Source organism: Callospermophilus lateralis, chromosome X (assembly GCF_048772815.1).
Source record: "Callospermophilus lateralis isolate mCalLat2 chromosome X, mCalLat2.hap1, whole genome shotgun sequence".
In the NCBI taxonomy this organism is placed as follows: Eukaryota; Metazoa; Chordata; class Mammalia; order Rodentia; family Sciuridae; genus Callospermophilus; species Callospermophilus lateralis.
The window spans coordinates 64990916-65014184 of NC_135325.1; the positions used below are offsets into that span (position 1 = coordinate 64990916).

General features: G+C 30.6%; 1 protein-coding gene across 1 annotated transcript; it reads left to right on the forward strand.

Moving 5' to 3' along the window:
* Positions 1-345: 345 nt before the first annotated feature.
* On the forward strand, positions 346-22350 carry Znf711 (zinc finger protein 711). Its single transcript, XM_077106852.1, has 7 exons — positions 346-424; positions 7863-8426; positions 14754-14909; positions 15564-15701; positions 18829-18876; positions 20117-20260; positions 20741-22350. Exons 1-7 carry the CDS (start codon positions 346-348, stop codon positions 21916-21918), a joined length of 2307 nt encoding a protein of 768 aa, XP_076962967.1. The 3' UTR covers positions 21919-22350.
* Positions 22351-23269: the final 919 nt, after the last annotated feature.

Consider the following 23269-nt stretch of genomic DNA (forward strand, 5'->3'; position numbering starts at 1 on the left):
TATATTTTAACCTTAATCTCAGTGCTGCAGTTTTGTTCTTTTGTTTGCTTCTATCACTTCTCTCTGCCTCATCACCTTTACTGTCCTAATTCTCCATAATCTTTGGTTTACTTCACTACCTACCCCTTCTTTTAATTATGGTCATCACATAAACCATCTAATCAGGTTTTGAGGATTTCTGTTTGTTTTTGTTTTGTTTTGTAATAAGCTTTGCACACCTGGTTGAGAAGCATATTTTCAATTGCCTTTTTTTTTTTGTCAGAACAACTGACTTGGGCTAAATGTATTTAAACTATTTTTAAAACCATTTCTTTTACAGATATTTTTGAGTGAACTTTGCTAAGTATGGATTCAGGTGGTGGAAGTCTTGGATTGCATACATCAGACTCTAGAATGGCCCATACCATGATTATGCAGGATTTTGGTAAAGCATTTTCTTTGTTATATTTTTATATTTTTTAAAAGTAAGAACATACTAAATACCAAAAAAGAAATTAAAGAAGGGAAGAATTAACAATGAAAAATTATTCTCTTACTAGGAAAATAAAATTATAGAGCTTATTGGCTTTAAATAAGCTATGTATCAGTGGTATATTTAAATCATTCTTATAGTTTGTGGGAGGATTGAAGTAAGGAAACTTGGAATATAGAGATAATATGTTACTGGAAATGAAAAGCTTAGGTTGCACATTAGTAAGTACATAATTATGTCATATTATGAATATGTGTGTGTATATGTGTGAATAAAAAATTCCCACATGTAGGAAATTTTAAATTGGTTTTCTAACATATTTTAAGTTTTATTGTTAATAAAGCTGGAAAAGGAAGTATTTTCTTCAATTCAAAGTAGTTAGATGCTTATAAAGTGATAGAGATAAAAATCATGGACTTGGTAATTAATTTTATTCTGATGCTTTTTCCTGAGAAAGTTGTTATTAATAGCATACATTTTTCTTTTTTTTTTAAATATTTCTTAGTTGTATATTGACACAATATCTTTATTTTATTTATTTATTTTTATGTGTTGCTGAGGATCAAACTCAGTACCTCACATGTGCCAGGCAAGCAACCTACCACTGAGACCCCACCCCAGCCCCACATTTTTCTTTTCTTTTTTTTAGAGAGAGATGAGAGAGAGAGAATTTTAATATTTATTTTTTAGTTTTCGGTGGACACAACATCTTTGTTTGTATGTGGTGCTGAGGATCAAACCCGGGCCGCACGCATGCCAGGCGAGCGTGCTACCACTTGAGCCACATCCCCAGCCCCACGTTTTTTGTTTTTTTTTTTAAAGAAAAAAACTCCCTACTTTTGTGGTTAAGTATAATTTTGATAGAGATGCTAAAACTCTATTGATAGTCAACAAAAAAATTGAATTCAGGCAGGGTTGGTCTGATTACAGAGAAGATAGAAATATCTGAAATAAAAAAAGCAGGAAAGTAATCATAAAAACTCAAGATCTGAGTAAAAGCAGAAAAGACAAATGGTAAATCAGGATAATAGGTAAACAGAAAACATGTGATAACAGAGTTTTTAAAACTGAAATTACTGATAGAGAACTGGAACCCATGATACTTGTCTTAATTAAGAAAATGATACTACTATTTTTGGAAAATGTCATTGAATATGTCATTTGGTTCCATATTGAAAAGCCCAGAGTAATGAGTGGATTCTAGACATGGAGGTTCTGTTTATTAGGTGTGTGAACTTGGCTAAATAACTGATTTCACTTTTAAGAGTGGGTTAGACTAAAGAACATTAAGATACTCTCTAGTTCTATCATTCTTTGCACTTCTGTAAGCCTGAGTAAACTTGGGTACATTAAGTTCGAATATGGTAAGGATTGGAATGCCTGTGTAGTTAATTGATGATATAGAAAGGAGTCATGAACTTATTCTCCTAAAAGATAAATGAATTGTGTTGAGTTAGAAATTATTTGGCATGGAAACATGTACAAAATAAATTCTACAAGAAATACAACATGGCTAAAAATATGAGATTATATGTGGCCTTATGAATTCTTGGCTCAAAAGGTGATAGTTTTCAGCACACTGGAATACTTTAATTTCAATATAAGCAACTTTTGGTTGAAATGTCAACTCTACTTTTTTACTATTTAAAATTGATATTTTAAAAATGGAAGTTGATATAGTACTTTTCCTGTTTAATACAAAACATAACATCATCTGTAACGGTTGTTAAATTGCTATGATCCCCTTCACTCTTGAAGATGTTCCTTTTAGCAAGTAGGTTGTGTTTCCTTCCAAAGAATGAAAATCATCTGATTGATGATGGTGAATATTTACTTGGTGTTCCTCTTAATTTTCTTTTCCATTGTTCATCCTGAGTGCCTTGAAATATAATTAATCCATTATTTCATTAATACTTTATTTTACTTTAGTTGCTAGGGAAGTAAAACATGCTATTTAATATTTTATACATGTTTTTCCTTCTTTATTTTTATTGAGATATGATTCATATACCATACTACTCACCACTCTTTTAAGATTTGCAGTTCAGTGGTATTTAGTATATTCAGAGAATTGTGCAACTATCACCTTGGAGTAATTTTAGAATATTGTGTTACCTAAAAAACAAATCAAAACCCCTCATACTGTACCAGCAGTTATTCCCCATCTTCTCTCTCTTCACCACTACTAGGCATTCACTAATCTATGAATTTTCCTATTCTGAATATTTCATATAAATGAAATCATACAACATAGGGCCTTTTTGTCTGGCTTTCTTTTACTTAAAATAACTTCAAGTGTCATTCATGTTGTAGCATATTTTAGTACTTCATTCATTTGTATTCTCAAATTGTTTTTTATAGTATAGGAAAACAACATTTTGTATATCCATTCATCTGTTGACAGAAATTTATGTTGTTGAAATACTTTTAGTGCATTAGAACAATGTTTTGATAGACCTAAATCTTTGCATCTTAGATGTGTGCCCTTGGAGGCATGTGGCAGTGTGCCAAGGCATACTTGAAACCACAGAGTGAACACATCTTTGTATCCCTTTCATTTGAACTGGGGTGAATACACATACATACATATATTTACACACAATCATAGTCACATAAATGTTATGGCCTAGAAAACAAAGTTTTCTTTTATGACCCCTTGTTACTTTAAGAGTAATAAAATGGAAAATTTTGAGAACTAAAGTTTTTAATTGGAATTTTCAAAGTATAATTTGAAGCCCCTTCTAAAATGAATTTAAAAGAGAAATTAAGCTTATTTATTGCAGAAAAAAGTATGAAGCTACTACTTTCTACTACTGTTATACTCTATGATTTAACTCTGTATTTTTGGTTATTGGTTTTATGAAAGAATGAGTTCTTTTTTAATTCCATTTTTATATTCATTAAATTTAGGTATAAAAATCAATGCCAACTAAATTGTTCTTATATTATTATAATAATTATATAATAAATAATATAATATATAATTGTTTTATATTTTTTCTTAATTCCTAATTAAATCAATAATAACTAATATTGGTAGAGCCCACTAATATATGGTTAGGGATGATATTGATCTAAAATGAAAGCATACATATTTGCTTGGAGAATAGATTCTAAGCTCTTAGAAGGCAAGAACTCTTCTGTTTTTGATATACAGTTGTGACCACAATTTCATACATAGGTATATGTTATTTTATGAAATGGAAAGGTGTCAAACGGGTATACTCATAAAGAGAATTTTGTTAGGAAAAATTTTGGAAATTTTGATTCTATTAATTTATATATTTTTTTCTAAAGCAGCCCCCTGTGCTTTAGTTTACCAATATGTTAAATTTTCTAAATTCTAACATTTTGTTTGGAATTAGACATATTCACTTTGAATTTCTGTTAGCATCAAAACTTTGATATTTGCAACCCAATGAATTTAGTGATATTTGTGAAACATTAAATTTGGCATATATAGGTAGAACTAGCCAAATAAATATACTACATGTCAAGAACTCTAAATTCTATAACGTTCTTGGTTGGGAGTATGGAATGACTACTATAGAGAAAATCTGAACCATTAATCTAGAATTGTTAGACCAATTTTTTGAAAGGTAGTTGAGGTTTAAAATTTTAGACATTGGGATATTTTTATGGTATGTCAGTTTAATAATTGTTTTAAGATTTAAAAAAAATATTTACTTTTTAGTTGTAGTTGTCAATACCTTTATTTTTTAATTTATTTTTATGTGGTGCTGAGGATCTAACCCAGGGCCTCACATGTGCTAGGCAAGTGCTCTACCACTGACCTACTACCCAGCCCCTGTTTTAACATTTTGATATTGCAAAATGTCTATATTGTTTTGGAAGTTAAAGAGAAAAATAGCCTTAGATAGTAGTATAAAGCAGATCCAACAAATAACAAATTTTATTCCATCATGCTGGTAAAACTCCAAATATTCACATTTATTTATTTTTTAAATATTTTTTTAGTTGCCAATGGATTTTTAACTTTGTTTATTCATATGTGGTGCTGAGGATAAACCCAGGGCCTCACATATGCTAGGCAAGCGCTCTACCACTGAGCCACAATCCCAGCCCCAGATATTCACATTTAAATTAAGTAACTTGAGTAAAATGGAAAATACTGTAAGTCAGATCTTGGTTATGGCATTTATTTCACACTTGTTTTTTCTTCTCATTTATATTTTCCTTACTAGTAAGGTAAATTCTTCATGTCAGTTAGTGCTATTACTAAGTTTTTTAAAATTTAAATTAGTTTTTAGGTGATAGGTCTTTTTTACTTTTTCCCTCAAACTATTCTTCAGTAGTGCCCAACTTGGTTAATCCTATAAATTTCTTTTAAAACAGTTTCTACATTAAGTAAATAAGCTTTATCTCCCCAGTTAAATAAAAAAAAATAATAACTAGTCTGGAGTTACACAATAAGTTCAGTTACTACACTGAACCTTGGGCAAGCATACTTAACCTCTCTAAACTGTAGATTCTCCATATTTAATATGAGGATAATAATACCCACCTTATTCTCTTGCTCTGAGAATTAAATGGAAAAAAATATGAAATATTATCTGGTTGCTTTGCTCATTGTCAGTAATGACTATATCTAGTGTATAGCTTAATAAATGACTTTATTTAGGTATACAGTGAAATCTAACAGATAAACTGAAAAGAGGGAAGAGCAAAATTTAATAGGAGACATCTTTATCTGAGTAATATGCTAGAATCCTGTGATGGATTTATCAATTCTTGGTCTAAGATCCTTCAGATCATTTGGTTCAAGGTAAAAAAATATATTTAGATTTAGTTTGGTTAAGATCTGATTTATTTTTCCCTGTAAGTTCCCACTAGAAGCTTAATGAACTTAATCCCAGCCACTCTGAAGGTTGAGGCAGGAGAATCACAAGTTCAAAGCCAGCCTGAGCAACTTAGCAGTACCATGTATCAAAAAATAAAAAGGGCTGGGTATGTAGCTAAGTGGTAAAGTGTCTTTGGGTTCAATCCAAAATAACAACAACAAGATTAAACAAAAGGCATTTATTATATCTCCTTAGAATGTACCCAGTGAAGTTAATCAGAACCCAGGTTAGCTTGAGCATTATTCTGTGCTTCTTTGTATGTACTCTCAGGAACAAACTAACCTCTAGCAATGCTCTAAAGTAAGTGACATTTCCTACATTTTAAATCTTTGGTTTGTAAAATGATTTCTATGAAATAGTAATTTTATTATCTATGTAAGAATTACAGTACTGTGAATTTTGTGTATTTAATATTATCTTTTTCTTGCAAAAAGCCATCATATTTCCAGACTGAATGCTAAATTTGAAACTTCTCTCCCTCCCTGTATCTGAAACATGTAGTGGAATAATAAGTGAATAAAATTATTTGTTTTATACAAACTCCCTTTGTCTACTGAACTTGCAGGATCATGGTGTGTTCTTTTGAGGTAATTTGGTGGTTTAGGTGAGAGTTTGAGAGAGTAGTGACATGTATTCAAGAGAATAAAAAGATGCTCCCAAGAACTCAACATTCCTTTCTTACTTTATTATTTGATGGGCTGAGTTATCCATGGTGTCAACTGTTCTCCATTTTTGATAACTAAATTCCATAGTGGATTGATTAAAAATAGTGAACATTGTACAGCAAATAGCATTCTCTCATAATTTATACAAAGTGATCATTAGGTAGAAAAAATATTTCAGTACAGAATTTCATTATAATAATATATACATAATTTCATTATAACCAGATCAACAAACAATCTTGTTTACTGTACCACCTCTAAGGGACAGAATGTAATGATTCCTCATGGAGAGAGTTTACATTTATATACAATATTTACAAGGCAAGTAGAGTTGGTATTTACCCTGCTGCTCATGAAGAATATTTATGTTTTGATCCTGTTGTAGATTTACTATTATCAAACCAAAACTTAGTCTAAAATGCTTAGTTTTTTGATCCCCTAAATCAGGTGTTGAATAATGCCTCCCACTTCAGATATAGTTCAGGGACTGTCATGTTCATAATACATATTTCGTAATGTATTTGTTAACTTTTTTGAACATAGTAACATTTTTGTTCATGTCTTTTTATTTTCAGAAAACAAATATACACTCTCAGGAATTAGGGAAAAGTAGTACATATTATTTTTATGTTCCCTTTACTCATCTTTCTCCAATGTTGGCATCTTATATAACCATAGTAGTATATCACAAGTAGAAAATTAACATTGGTACATTACTGTTAACTAGAACTACAGACTTCATTCATTTTTCACCATTTTTACAAGAATGTGTGTGTGTAGTATCTATGCAGTTTTACTCTGTATATAGGATATTGTAAACACCACCATGGTGAGTATGCAGAACTGTTCCATCACCATATATATGCTATTCTTGTTCTATTCACACACATATACCACATTTGGCAACTATTAATCTGTTATTCATCCCTAAAGTTTTATTAACTTGAGACAGTTATACCAGTTATTCCAGTTATTTCATTTATACCTTATATATGGCAATTTCAATAATTTTTTTAAAAAATTACTTGTAAATGAACACAATAACATTATTTATTTTTTGTGGTGCTGAGAATGGAGCCCAGTGCCTCACATATGCTAGGCAAGCATTATACTGCTGAGCTACAACCCTAGCCCATGATGGCTTTTTTCACTCAGAATCATTTTCTGGAAAATCATTCAGGTTGTAGAATGTATTATAGTTTGCACCATTTTATTGTTGAGTAGCATTATGCAGAAAGGGTATGCCAGATTGGTTTAATCAGTCGTTTACCTGATAAATGATGATTGGGTTATTTCCAGCTTTTTGTTACTCTGAGTAATAGCTACTATAAGTTGTTAATTTTTATGTACAATTATTGAACAAGCATATATTTTTTAAAGTTTTCTGGGGAAAAAATGCCCTAGAATGCAATTGTTGGTGTGTATGGTAAGTGCATGTTTACTTTTGTATGAAACTATCCAACTATTTTCCAGAGTTGCTGTTACCATTTTACATTTCCACCAATAACATATGAGACATTGAGTTTCTCTACATCTTCACCAACCTTTAGTTTTATCACTGTTTTTTATCTGTTTCATTGGAGTATAATGGTTGTCAATATGACTTTTATGTTTTACTTAAAAATAAGGTATTTTATTTTTTAGATATGTATTTAGATTTTACTAACTTTTTTTTACCTACTTCTATTCCAATTCCTAGTTAGTGATATTTTTATTATAATTAAATTGTCAGTGATTTTTTTAAATGATATATTTAGCAAGGATATTAATAAGTAATATTTTATAGCATTTGATATATTAAATAGAGTACTTTTAATTAATAAAATAACTTTACCTTTTTTTGGATAATTGTTTGTATTATAGTGGCTGGAATGGCTGGTACTGCACATATCGATGGAGACCATATTGTTGTTTCAGTTCCTGAAGCTGTATTAGTTTCTGATGTTGTCACAGATGATGGGATAACTCTTGATCATGGCCTTGCTGCTGAAGTTGTCCATGGGCCTGATATCATCACAGAGACTGATGTAGTAACAGAAGGTGTGATTGTTCCTGAAGCTGTACTTGAAGCTGATGTTGCCATTGAAGAAGATTTAGAGGAAGATGAAGGGGATCATATCTTGACTTCTGAATTAATTACAGAAACTGTTAGGGTACCTGAGCAAGTTTTTGTGGCTGACCTTGTTACTGGTCCTGATGGACACTTAGAACATGTGGTCCAAGATTGTGTTTCAGGAGTTGACTCTCCCACAATGGTATCAGAGGAGGTTCTTGTAACAAATTCAGATACAGAAACTGTGATTCAAGCAGCTGGTGGTGTTCCTGGTTCTACAGTTACTATAAAAACTGAAGATGATGATGATGATGATGATGAAGAAGATGATGATGATGTCAAAAGCACTTCTGAAGACTACTTAATGATATCTTGTAAGTGAAACAAAGTCTTCTTTCATTACTCAGGAGATTGATTTATATAACTTGGAAAGATTTTCTGGGAAGGAGGATATATTCAATAAAATTCATGGGGGAAACTTTTGAAAATTTAATTTTTTTCAAAGGTGTGTTCAGATTTTTTTGAGTTTTTTAATGTTTTCAGTTTACTCAGTGAATTTTTATATCCAAAATAAAGTCCTATAGTGCATGTTTTAATATCAGAATAGGAACAGCTTGGGAAGGTACATAAGGATACTGATACAAATTTTTAATGGTAAAAATATATATTTCAAAATTGGAAGTAACTTTTTTTCCACTATTGCTTTCTTTGTAACACAGCAAGCAGTGGACTTGTCAATGTGATTTTGCATAGGAATTTATGCATATTATTTTAAGAGTTGTTGTATATATTTTTTAAATACTTGAAAATTAAATCACTCGGATTGTGTTCTATAGTTCTCTTTGGTGTATTCCATTTGACTAAGTATGTGTGTGTATGATTTATGCAAAACTATTTAGCACATTTATTCAGACTTCTTTCTGAGATCCTTAAAACTTTTCATGTGAGGAAGGAGGATAGAAATATTTTGTTCTCATTTGAAGTGATAGGTTTGCCAGAAAAAAAATAGTGATAATAAAAATCTCATGATGTTATCTTTGAAGCTTGAATAAACAGTGGATCTTTATAAAATTTGAAGAAATTATGCTACAAGTAGTAAAGATTAGATAAAGACTTTTTACTTTTCTGAGGAAGGTTTTTGTTCTATTTAAAAATGCCAAAAAGATTAACTGGGAAGAGAATTACCATATACAGTGCGTGTATGTATGAATATAGTAATTGCATGTTATATGTGTGTGAGTGAATTCAAAACAAACTAGATTTGTTTAATTTGTAATAAATATGATTTTAAAGTCTAGAATGTTAACATTCCTCTGTAAGCACTTTTGATGGTGAATATTTACATTGCTTTTAAGGGCTGATTTACATCATTAAAAATTGTGCAAATATTATTATATATTCTTAAACAGATGTAGTTTACTATAGCAACTCTATATTTATATCTTAACATTATAATAACTATGGTTATCATTTATAAAAGAATATGGCAAAAGTTGGTAGTTTCTTATTCATTAAATTGGTCTTAAAGTGACATAAAATTTAGATATCATGTATTGTAAATAGTCATACCTTGCATTATCTTCTGATTTGATTCTGCAAAAGTTTTTTTAAACATTTCTGAAATATGTTAGATTCAAATATTTATCTTGACAATTACCCCATATGTCAAATGCAAGGAATTCTGTGCTTCTAGTCTAATATAATTAGACTGAAAATTAAGGAGAACATTATATAGCTCTAATGCTAGTGAAACAATTGCAGGATAATTTTAGAGGGAGTTTAGGCTGAGGATTAATTCTTTTTTTTTTAAAGAGAGATAGAGACTTTTTTAGTATTTATTTTTTAGTTTTTGGTGGACACAACATCTTTATTTTATTTTTATGTGGTGCTGAGGATCAAACCCAGCACTCCACGCATGCCAGGTGAGCGCCCTACCGCTTGAGCTACATCCCTAGCCCTGAGGATTAATTCTTAATCGGTAGAAAAGAAAAAAAATATTTAAAATATTCATTTAAAACTAAATTCCTTTATGTTTTAGAAAATGTGTCTACAAATACACATAAAATAAATATTTTCCTACATCACTCATTATCCCTCCATTCTTATCCTTGATTTTTTTATAATTCTTCCTCTACTTCACCATTTTCTTTTCTCTTAATCTGTTCCTTAATTTTTGATTACTTTTCACTACCACTCAGTTTCTGTTGGCTGTTGTTATCTTTCAAAACTCAGAGATTAAATTACCTTCAAGTGGGGCTGGGATTGTGGCTCAGTGGTAGAGTGCTCACCTAGCACAGGCGAGACTCTGGTTCAATTCTCAGCACCACATTAAAAAAAAAAGGCATTGTGTTAAAAAAAATTACCTTCAAGTACCTTAATCAAGAAGTAATTTTCTCTGAAATATAGATTTTCAAAATATCTTAACCTGAGGACTTAAGTTAGATCTTTGTCTTGTTCCGGAATCCCTAAGTATTCCTGTAAGGAAACCTAATCAATAGCTGCGTTTTAGCAGTAGGAAATTTATCTTCTCTTAATATCTTAGGTACATCTGAGTTTAATCTATGCTCAATCCAAACTTCACAAATTCTTTATCTTAGCAGATGGTTAGGATCTCCCACTTGTGCTAAGTAACTTTGAAATTAAGAGAATAACCATATCTTTCTAATAAGACATTTATGGGTGAATATTTTCTTCATGAAAAACTTCACTGGAACAGGGAGCCACTTTAATGCATTTAAATGGCTTTTTACTTAGACGTGAACATAATTTTATATAAAACAAAAAGTTTGATCTCAAACTTCAGCAATTTCAGGGATAAAAGAAAAAAGTGATTTTAAAAGTGAAGAAAAGAAAAAAGTAATATTAAAAAGTAAAACCACTTTATTAAGATACTTAATTCACACACCATGCTATTCACCCATTTAATGTTTGTAAATTAATTGTTTTAGTATATTCAGAGTTGTATAGCCATTGCCCAATCAATTTCCCAATGTTTTCATTACCCACAACTGAGATTCTATACCCTTTAGAAGTTACTTGCCATGCCATTCACCCACAGGCAATTGTAAATTCAATTTTTAGGTTTTTCTATTCAAGATATTTCATATGTGTGGGATCTCACAATGTGTGGCCTTTTATATCTGGCTTTTTTTCACTCTGCATAATCTTTTCAAGGCATTCATGTCATCGTATATATGGGACTTCATTATTTTTTATTACCAAGTAATATTCCATTGTATGGATATGCCATATTTGGTTATCCATTCATCAGTTGATGGACATTTTGGTTATTTCCATTTTTGGCTATTATGAATAATACTGCTATAAACATTTGCATATGAGATTTGTGTGAGTATGTTTTCAGTTCTGTTGGATATCTATTTCAGAGTGGCACATGTTGAAAATTTAAATGTGACTATTTTTGTTTTTACTCTATTGTGAAATATAGATCCTTTGCACATTGCTTAACCCCACCCCTGTAGTATATCAGTATGCTATATATTTGTATCATATACAGATACAATTATATGCTCCATATAATTTTTGTAGAAGCAGCTTAAAAGTGGTAAAGTAAAAAGCTTACTTAGCATTAAAAAGCAGTGTTATATTACACAGTTTGCTAAAATACAATTTAATCAAATTCTGCCGATAGGTTATAGACAAACATTTAATATTACCAAACTTTGCAGTGTTGGCAAACAATGTGCTTTACTATTTTGTTTTATATTTAATGCTCGTAGAGTAGATTTCTGTGGTGTAAATACAATACCCCCTTATTGGTGATTTGAGAAATAACATTGTAGGACTTGAATATCATGTGCCTTACAATAAATAAAAATGTTAACCTTGAATTTTAGATATTTTAAGTTTTTTTCAATGCTAGAAATTGAATCCAGGTGTTCTCTATCACAAGCTAAACCCCAACCTTTTTTTTTTTTTTTTTTTTTTACTTTGAGACAAGGTCTGCTAATTGCAGAGCCTGGCCAATATCTTGAGATCCTCCTGCATTAGCCTCCAAGTATCTGGATTACAGTCATAAATCACTGTCTCCTGCTGGTATTTTAAATTTTATCTTCATTAACACATTTTGTCCTACTGTCCCATATGTGGAACACATATAAAAACATAAATTAAGCAATAAATATACCACTTATGGTAACTTTGAAATAATTATTATGTTTCTAGAGGTCTATTATTTTGAGGAAAATTAATAGCCAAATGATTAGAGCACTTGAAAATATTTTAGAATTCATTGTGAAAATGGCATAAACTTTGTTTTAGAAGTTACTTGTACTAAATGTTCAACTCAAAAAAATATTATATGTGCATAATTGATATGTAATATAAGGAATACATTCAAGAAAGTATTTTCTAGAACTAGGTTGTGATTTTTATTTTGAATAATGCACTGCATTTCAAATTATCAGATACTATATTTATCCAGTGTCCAATCAGTTGTCTGGTCTGTTTTCATTCTAATTAATAAATGATATATAAGCTCTAGAATATTTCCAACCTATTTTTATGCACTGATGTCATTTTCATTGAAATATTTGCAAAATTGAAAACTTGGAACTTAATGGTTTAATAAGAATCTTTGAGGATTTATTTTTTTTAAATCAGTTCATTGCCTGGTAAGTCTATCAACATGTTACTTTTAGTGACAAAATTATAGAATAAATCTTGATTTACTTCAAACTGCACACCAACACCTTTAGTAGTTTTATCATCTATGGACTTAAAATCCAGAACAAATTCACTCAGTACATTTCAAAATTGCTCATTCTGAGGAATCTAAATAAGAAATGATAGATGCATTAAACTTAAATCATGAACCTTAAAAACAGAAATAGTAATCTGAGAGAATAGCAACAATAATTACAAAACTTAAAGCTAAAATTATCTTACACATTTTAAATTTTTGCCAAAAATGTGTATTTAATTTCATGAGCTTTAATGTAGTGAATGGCAGCTTTAATTCAGATTTTCCAGAGAGAACTGTGGTCACTTTAAACTATTCACATATAATAGAACAGTGTTTATAAATAACTATAAGTTAGTCCAACTTTGGAGATTCATGTTTTGGACACATTTTAAGATTTTAGTCCTCTCTTTGTAAGAAAGTACTTTTTTTCCTGAAAACTTAATTTGTCTATTTTAATTTTTCTTATAATATTGTTTTCTAGCATATTTTATGAGCTGTAAAACCAATAATATCTTATACTTCATCATTTTTTTTTCTTTTTTTTTAATTAGTGTTGTTGTCTCCTCAAAATTGCCAAAAATCTAGTAATATAATAATTGCTATGAGGGAATAAAATATTTAGTACATTTGTTTTTATCATTTGAGTGCTTTCTTCCATAGAGAATGAAATATTCAAAATCTTAAGTATGTGGAATCATGTGTATTTAGTCACAAAGTTAAAGTAGTTTTTGTAAAGAGAGTTTCTAAAATGTGATATTTTCCATTTTGAAAAGCCAAAATAATATTTTTAAAATTATATGAATCAAATTTGAAACTGAAGTAGGGAAAATGGAGAATTTGACCCATTTAGATCTTCCTGAAAAATTCTAAGAATACCAGGTTTATTGCTTTTTAGTGATAATTTATTGTTTCTCATAGTTCTGGAATTGTTATGTGTATTTAGAGCCTTCAGAATTTGATGTTTCTTATGTTTCATATGCAGTACTGTGATATGTGTATGAACATACATATATGCATATATATCAGATTTTAAATTTAGCATACATTTTAGTTTTTATAGGAATAGTATCAAAATTAAAAATGGTAGGCATATAATAATTAGGGAGAATATATTGCTTGAATTCAATTAATTATGGCCATAGGAAAAAATTATTAATATAATCTATTTATTGCATAGCTCATATACTCTATTCATATGAAACTAAATGTTATCCTTAAAAACTGTAGAGCAGAAAATAACATTTAGTATGTATACTTGAAATGTAAGTAGAAGTCTTAAATACTGTTGCTTTACAAACTTTGTATATTATTTATTTTTTTTCTTTTGCACCGAATTATAAAGTTTTTAATAAGGAAAAAGAGGTGAAAGTACCCAATTTAGCTATTTCCTTTGCATGTGGCTTTGAAATAAAGCATACGTTGCTAAAATTAGACTTAACAAAAAATTTGTGGTTTGTATCCCATTGACTCAGTAGAAATTAGAGTATTTACTGAGAATTTATTGTTAAAAGGGTTTATCAAAGCTTCTTTTATAAAATTTTTGATATGTTCTGTTTCTTCCCTTTTTTAAAATCCTAGATTTCATATGCTATTTTTATTTTATAAACAACTGCTGTTTAATTTGGGAGTTGTTTATGGGCCTTATTTTATGACTTATATGTTTAATAAATTTTTCTGTTACTGATTTTGGTGATAGAAGATTATTCAGTCTTTTCCACAAGCTATTTTAATTAAAACTATATAGTTATAAAATATTTCCTTACATAAATTAGTATCTGTGAATAGTTTTTTTTAATATAATTGTGATCATGTAGTATATCCGATCTTATGCACTATTTTCCTGTGAAACAACACTTTGTGACTGCATAATAGGTCATCAAATGAATATAGTAGATACATGGTTAAAATACATTATTTAATGTTGCGTTTAGGCTTAGCACACCCTAAATATCAGTGGTACTTTTTGACTGAAATAATTTCCCTTTATATTTTACAGTGGATGATGTTGGGGAGAAATTAGAGCATATGGGAAACACACCATTAAAAATCGGCAGTGATGGTTCACAAGAAGATGTTAAAGAAGATGGGTTTGGTTCAGAAGTTATAAAAGTATATATATTTAAAGCAGAGGCCGAAGATGATGTTGAAATAGGTACAAAGACTAATTTTAGATTATTGCTATTATATGAATTAGATTTATTCTTACTTTTTAGGTGGACTATTCTGAAATTGTCCTCAAAGGACAGATTTTAATAGTTTTCTTGGGTGGTGTATTTTAAAATATATAAAGCAAGAATACAAAATATGTTCTTAGAGTTTCAAACATGAGTATTATAGCTGAAAATATCAAAATGAGTGATGAGAATTTAGAGTAAGAAATTAAAATGAGTATTTAATATCATGAATTCTATAGGCAGCATCTTTGGGATTTAATCTTAGTTCTGACATTTAGCTGAGCCACCTTAAGTGAGTTACATAACCTCCGTCTGTCTCTTGTTTCCTCATTAAAATGGCCATAATGATAGTAACTACCTAATTGGGCTATTGTAAGGAATAAATAGGCAAATATATGTAAAAAAATAAATGATATTTGGAATATAAGTGTGATTTGTTAGTAATTGTTATTTCTCTGATAGCAGAAAATTAAAGTGTAATTTATGACAATTTTCTTCACACTTTGAAGTTTATTTTGGAATTTAAAAAATGTATTTTTCTAAAGATAAATAGTTCTTGTATATTCTCTTTATTAATTTAGGGAGTTATTCCATGATACTTCTCTATTTGGATATGTGTTTTAATTTTTAAGGTGGAACAGAAATTGTCACAGAAAGTGAGTACACCAGTGGACATTCTGTAGCCGGAGTGCTTGACCAGAGCCGAATGCAGCGGGAGAAGATGGTTTACATGGCAGTTAAAGATTCTTCTCAGGAAGAAGATGATATCAGTAAGAAAAAAGGGCACTGTAGTAACACATAAGTAGGGATCATGGATTAAAAAAATAAAAGCAATCTCAGAGATAGAAGCACTGTATAAGAACAAAATTTATTAAAGTAAGCCTGACCCTTTGCTGAAAATACATGTATACATGTATCTTTCACATCCACAAACATGAAATATAATATCTAAGTTAATATACTAGAAATAGAGATAAGCAGTGTACAGTTCCTGACTTAATGAAGCTCAAAAATATATAGAGTTGAGTATCAATGTTATATGTGTTATTGAATATGGTACATATACATTTTCTCATTTTATTCTCATAACTCATCTCTGAAGTAGATGGTGTTATCTTTATTTTATGGAAGGAAGAAAGACTGAGGGAAAATAATTGCCCAAGACCATTCCAATATTAAGTTTAGAAGGTAGGATTTGAACTCCTGTCTATTTAATTGTACTTCCAGTGTTCTTTCCATATGGCCTTGAGCACTATTGGTTTGTCTCTGGATTTAGCAGGGGAAAGGCTAACTGGTTGTTCTCTTTCTGTCACTGAGAGGTTAGCTATGTAAGTATTCATCCAAGTTAATCTGCTAAGATCTTGATTTTTTAAATGATGTTGATGGTGTCTAAGTAGTTATTCCTTAAGATTTCTTGGGGCAAAGTACCACAGGACAAAAAAAATCCTCAGGTTTCCTTTCCTGTCATGCTTTTTACTCTCTGCATACTTTATCCACACCTCAGTATACAGCCCTTCTCTAAGGCTACTTCTGTCTCCTTGACATGTTAAGAAAAAAAAAAAAAAACTATTATTTTGTGCGAGTAGGGCAAGATCCTTCATTTCACAGCATTACCCTGACAATGTTGGGTTTTTACCTAAGCTGCATTCTGATAGCTATTCCTTTCATTTCCTTCTCTAGAAGACATGAATTCTATCCTCTTACATGAATAGTATATCACAGCTGAAATATCAAAACAAATGAGAGGAGAAGATTTGTATAGAGATGAAAGGGTTCAATGAAATAATTTCCATATGGTTTCTGAATCCTTTATTACTGTATTTAATTTATTAATAAAGGGGCACAGTAGGAGGTGGGAGACTAAGGTTTAGGTTGGCTGATACAAGAGTGCTAGGGGGATGTGGGAAACAAACCAGTGTCTCTTTTCTGGTAAATGGAGAGAAGAGAAACTTGGAGAAGGAAGGACACTTTTTCCTAAAGTTATTTTCACATGCTTCTATAGTAAATAGAAGATCCCAGTGTGTGAATCAAAGAAAAACATAATTCAAGTCAGCTTTCTATTTAACAGGTTACATGTAAACAGATGCTTTCACATAAAGTACATACAGTGGCTCTATATTTAAATATTTTTAACCACAATGTTTTTTTAAATGAGCCTCAATCATTTTCCTCCTCAGTACTCTCTTAAAACTCAGCTTCTTGAAGTGTGTCCACATGTCTTTGAACAATAGCATTTAATAAATACATATGTATGCATTTGCATATACATATATTACCATTTTTGTAGAAGTTTTCAATTACCAGTATTTTGATTATTTTTTATTACATGTAATATTGAACATAGTATATGAGATAGTGTAAATTACTTTCTAATGTTGATTCTATGGGAAACTTAGTCTGAGTTTGAAGTACTATCAGGTAAATTTATTGGATACAATTCCTTTTATAAATTTGTAATTCCCAGTGGGCCATAAAATCGGTCAATATATTTCATGCACACATTTTATACAATTAAAAAGCCATTTTCAGAAGACTTGGATCTGAGAGGAGAATAAGAATTTTTATAAATTATTGTCTCCTAGTGGCATTAGCCTCCAAAAGTGCCTAATAAAAACCTACACTAAATTTATAAAATTTTAGACTAACCAAACTGAAATCTTGGAAGTTGAAAGGTTTAAATTGTTTGGAATTTTTACCCATTTATTAAATATTTGGGGTTATAAACAAGGAATTATTTCTAAAATTTAGGTTGCGCTGAAATAGCAGATGAAGTTTACATGGAAGTCATTGTAGGGGAAGAGGAAGGAACTTCTCTCCCTGAGATTCAGCTTGAGGACTCTGATGTTAATAAAACAATTGTCCCTGTTGTCTGGGCTGCGGCATATGGTAGGACACTGGCATTTTTTCACCTGATAAGTACATAACATATGTATTTAATCAGCTGTTTGGCCATTAAATATGCTGTGCTAATGCCACTGTGAGTTGGCTAATACAATAAAATGTTTTGTGTGGACTGATTCATCTCTAGTTACTTTTTTAATGGTTTTTTTTTTTTTTTTTAGTTTTTTTAGGTGGACACAATATTTTTATGTGGTGCTCGAATCCAGTGCCTCATGCATGCTAAGCGAGCATTCTACCACTGAGCCACAACCTCAGCCCCCTCTAGTTACTTTTTACATGTTTTTTTCTATCACATATTTTGTACTATTTGAAGTGAACTTTGCTTAATACATTTTCAGTACCATCTATTTTAAATACTACCTGTATACGTGCCATAAAACATTTTATTTTCCTAAACTAGGAGTACCCTTTGAAAAATTAATCTTTTCTCATTTGGAAAAATTCATTTCAATTATTAACACCACAGATAAGATGTTGGGGTTCTGAAAAGCAACAAATTCAGGTGTGCTCTTTTAGAAGTATGTCATGGAAGGTAAATTTATCAAGTTATTTTCTTCCCCTTCTGTCTGTTTTATCTCATTCCTGTGTAATGTACAAGAAAGTCCAGGTATACTGTGTACTTTGAAAAATATTGGTGTTCAAATGCATTAATTTACCTAAACTTGGTTCACCCAAAGGTACATTCATTCAAGAGTCATTATTGAACATCTCCAGGGCTAGAAGTACTTTGAAGAAATAGTTACAGAGTTTACATTTAAAGAGTAAAACTGTCCTAAGTATAAACAATTCCAAGAATGCTGACAGCAGCCCTTATTTTCAGTGTGCAAAATTATCTAATCCAAGAGAGTGGAAGAATTTAGCAAAATATTTTTTAATCCGAGGAATGATGGGCAAAGTAAGATTTTAATAGATTAAAATGTGATCTTTAGTAATCACTATAATCAGCATATTAGTAATTAGTCTTTTTCTTTTTCTTTTCTTCTCTTTTTTTTTTAGGAGATGAAAGAAGAGTTTCCCGAAGGTATGAAGATTGTCAAGCATCAGGTGAGAGAACATTTTATATAAGATATAAGTTAAATATCTGGCCTTATATACTGCTTGGTAAGTAAAGAATAGTTTGAATCTGCAGAAACATTTGTTGGATTATTACTTGCCTGGTCATACCTAATATAGTTACATAAGAATTTGCTTCTTTGGGAAATTAATTTACATATGGATATAATTGGAGTTAATCAGTGAATGCATTTCATTCCCTCAAGATACAGAGTTTACCACACTGGCCATAAAAGGCTGCTGTGGAAAAATTATAAAATACAAATTATTTGGGCAGAAAAGTAGAAGTGTTTTCATTATATCAGTCATTTGTTAATGTCTTTCTTGAGTGGAACCGTTTTCTTAAGTTAGATGGCAAACGGAGAGAGCTAGAGAGATCAATTTATAACAGTTATATAAAATCCATGTGTCAGCACAGTTTTTTTTCTTAGCTTTAATTGGCTCTAAGTAGTATTTTGTGGTTCATTTTTTTTTCTTTCTCAAGGTGGCTTTTCCTCATAACAAACTGTTTCATTGTTCTGTTTCTACCTTTGGGAAGAATTTGACTATCTAAACTTAAATGTAGATTTCACAGAAATTGATGAGATTTATATATTGCAGTATACAAGCTAACCTGAGAGTTTTATAGATCTACAGCTTTAAATTAAATTGCATAGCACCACAATAGATTTGTGAGAACTGAAGTTGTATTAAGAATTTTATTCCCTATGCACTGATTCCACCAAAATTGTGGCAGATTGCCTGCCACAGTTATTTAAATCTCTAAAACCTACCTTAATACCCATCACATCAAGTATACTATTCTAAAGCACATATATAAGAGGTTTAATTTTTCATGCATTACATATAGTTACCATGATTATATTCCTTCATTGATATATGTATATTTCTTGCTAAATCACTATGATTTTATTAGCTACCTTTGGTGAGAAATTGGTCTGATGACAAGATTTTTAACAGGGTCCTAAAATTCAGTTTCTTATATTACATGTATCTCATCAGTTTCTTCTTTTAGGATGATTAAAGTGATATATTTTGACATTAATTTCATGTGATATCCTTTTCAAAGTGTTTACATGTATACAACTGTGAGAGAGGAATCAAAGAGAATGAGAATGTGAAATTCACTGCTGCAAAGGCAACTTGGTTCCATGTCATTTGTAGTAATTAATCTAACAAAACCAAAAAAGTGTAATGCTATGTGTTTTAACAGTGTATTGATTTTTTCCAGGAAATACTTTGGATTCAACATTAGAAAACAGAAGTAGTACAGCAGCACAGTACCTTCAAATTTGTGATAGCATTAATACAAACAAAGTACTTAAACAGAAATCCAAGAAGAGGAGAAAGGGAGAAACAAGGCAGTGGCAAACAGGTAAATACTCTGCTTTATGAATATCATAATAATTGGAGATGTGCAATTATTTTTTATAACCAAAGAAAAAAATCTGTTGCTTACAGGTAGTCATACTTCCCATGTACCTGTTTGTGTATTATATAGATAATTGTTTTTTACAGTGTGAGACTGATATGTAATAAAACTATGCTTGTCTGCTCCTTTTAAAGAGAATTTTCAAGTTGATTTAATTAAAGGTTGTCAAATTCTGGTTTTCAAAATATATATATGATGATAGCATTTTGACAGGTGAGTGGTCTATAGTAAAATGTGCCACTCATTTCTTTCCAGTGAACTATTTTACCATAAATTTCTTTTCATTTGCATTTTATCTTGTAGGATTTTATTCAACTAATATAGTTTTCACATAGTGAATATCAGCTAGTTTTGTCACCTTTGTTGTAAAATCCTTTAAAACAGTCTGACCAAATGTCAAATTTCCTTTATTTTTTTACCTAGCTGTTATAATAGGTCCTGATGGACAGCCCCTGACAGTATACCCTTGCCATATTTGCACAAAAAAGTTTAAATCCAGGGGATTCTTAAAAAGACACATGAAGAATCATCCTGATCATTTGATGAGAAAAAAATATCAGTGTACAGATTGTGACTTTACAACTAACAAGAAAGTAAGTTTCCATAATCACTTAGAAAGCCATAAGCTTATAAATAAAGTTGACAAAACACATGAATTTACAGAATACACGAGAAGATACAGAGAGGCTAGTCCACTGAGTTCAAATAAGCTTATTTTAAGAGACAAGGAGCCGAAGATGCACAAGTGCAAATACTGTGACTATGAAACTGCCGAACAAGGACTGTTGAACAGACATTTGCTGGCTGTTCACAGCAAGAATTTTCCTCATGTTTGTGTTGAATGCGGGAAGGGTTTTCGCCATCCTTCTGAACTCAAGAAACATATGAGAACCCATACTGGTGAGAAGCCATATCAATGTCAGTATTGTGTCTTCAGGTGTGCAGATCAATCAAATCTGAAAACTCACATTAAGTCTAAACATGGAAACAATTTGCCATATAAATGTGAGCATTGTCCCCAAGCATTTGGTGATGAAAGGGAGCTCCAACGCCATCTGGATTTGTTTCAAGGACATAAGACACACCAGTGTCCTCATTGTGATCATAAGAGCACCAACTCAAGTGACCTTAAGCGGCACATCATATCTGTCCATACCAAGGATTTTCCTCACAAATGTGAGGTCTGTGATAAAGGTTTTCATCGTCCTTCTGAGCTCAAAAAGCATAGTGATATTCATAAGGGTAGGAAGATTCATCAGTGTAGGCACTGTGACTTTAAGACATCAGATCCATTCATTCTTAGTGGTCATATCCTTTCAGTTCATACTAAGGATCAGTCATTGAAATGTAAAAGGTGTAAGAGAGGGTTCAGACAGCAAAATGAGCTCAAAAAGCATATGAAGACCCATACTGGAAGGAAGATTTACCAGTGTGAGTATTGTGAATACAGCACTACAGATGCATCTGGCTTTAAACGACATGTGATCTCAATTCATACAAAAGACTATCCACACAGGTGTGAATTCTGCAAGAAAGGATTTCGAAGACCATCAGAAAAAAATCAGCATATAATGAGGCACCACAAAGAGGCTCTTATATAATTATATCAATATAAAGAAAGAAGCTCTTTACAAAATAAGATATGCCACTTTGGAGGAAAATCTGTTTTATCTGGTTTCAAAGCTTGATATTAAACAATAACTTTACATTCTTTGTATTAAAGATCTTAAAATATTTGAATTGACAGGGGAATCTCACAGCCCTTTGAAAATTACATAATGAATTTAGAATTGTTTTAGCAAAAACTTAAATGTCTATTTAATAGTATTATATGCATAATTAAATTACAAAGGGGAAAAATAAAGACAAATACCTTACTGGCTGATCACACTAGAGACAAATGTTTCTGAAAAGAGAACACATATTTGAGGAGTTTTAGCAATGCTTTGCTTTAGCAAGCAAGCCTCACTTTTATGCAATTTTAGAAATGGGATAGGGAAATAAAATACAGTCATCCATCAGTCATTTAGTCATTGAGCCTTTTATATTGTATCTGGAAATTGAATTCCAGAAAAGGAAAAAGTTTTGTGTATTCATTCAAATAAATTTCACTGAAAAACAAGTTAGATTGATTCAGTACTATTAAAAAGAATTTCAGAGCAGCTAATATTTTATCACAGGATAGGATGTTTAAAATACAGCATTCTGTGCTGAAATCTAGGGTAAAGTCTAAGGACTAAACTTCCCTTTTTTTCTGATGTTCAAGTTTATTCTGTATGGCATATATGACAAAAGTATATTTGAGTCAAATGTGGCTTTCTAAAATGGATGCAACTGTAGTGTTGCAAACAAAATCAGCACTATATTTCTTAATGATCTAAAGATTAAACTGAGAGAACACTTTTCTTAAATATAATGTTTAGAGGTTTTTTTAGGGCGTCTTAGCAAGTATGATTATTCTAGTCTTACTTGCTTTAATGTTTAAAGGTGCAATTTTATGCCATTATTGAAATTTTTGATTTAAAAAATCTATATACCATGTTATTAACATGCATTTTCAATATGAGGCAGTATTTGTGTGGTATTTAACAGAACAATATGCTGCCAATAGAGTTTGGAGGTGGATATTCAGTTTACAGTGTATAAATTTAAAATATGCATCCCTTTAACAACGCTTTGTGTTAGCATGCTGCAAATCAAAATGGCGCTTATATTAAAAGCTGGTTTAGGGAAATTTTAATGAAAACCCTTTTCATAAATGTAATGCATATGAGGTGTACTTTTAAGTTTTAGTTGCTTCATGTTTACATTCAGCTCTTCAACATAATTAAAATGCAATTTTACTTCATGCTATATTGTGGCTTTGTGTTTCAAATAATGTTCACTTTTATTTTTTTGTTGTTTTTTTTTTGCACCAGATAAGAATCAGTTACTTGAGAATATTTTTGTTAA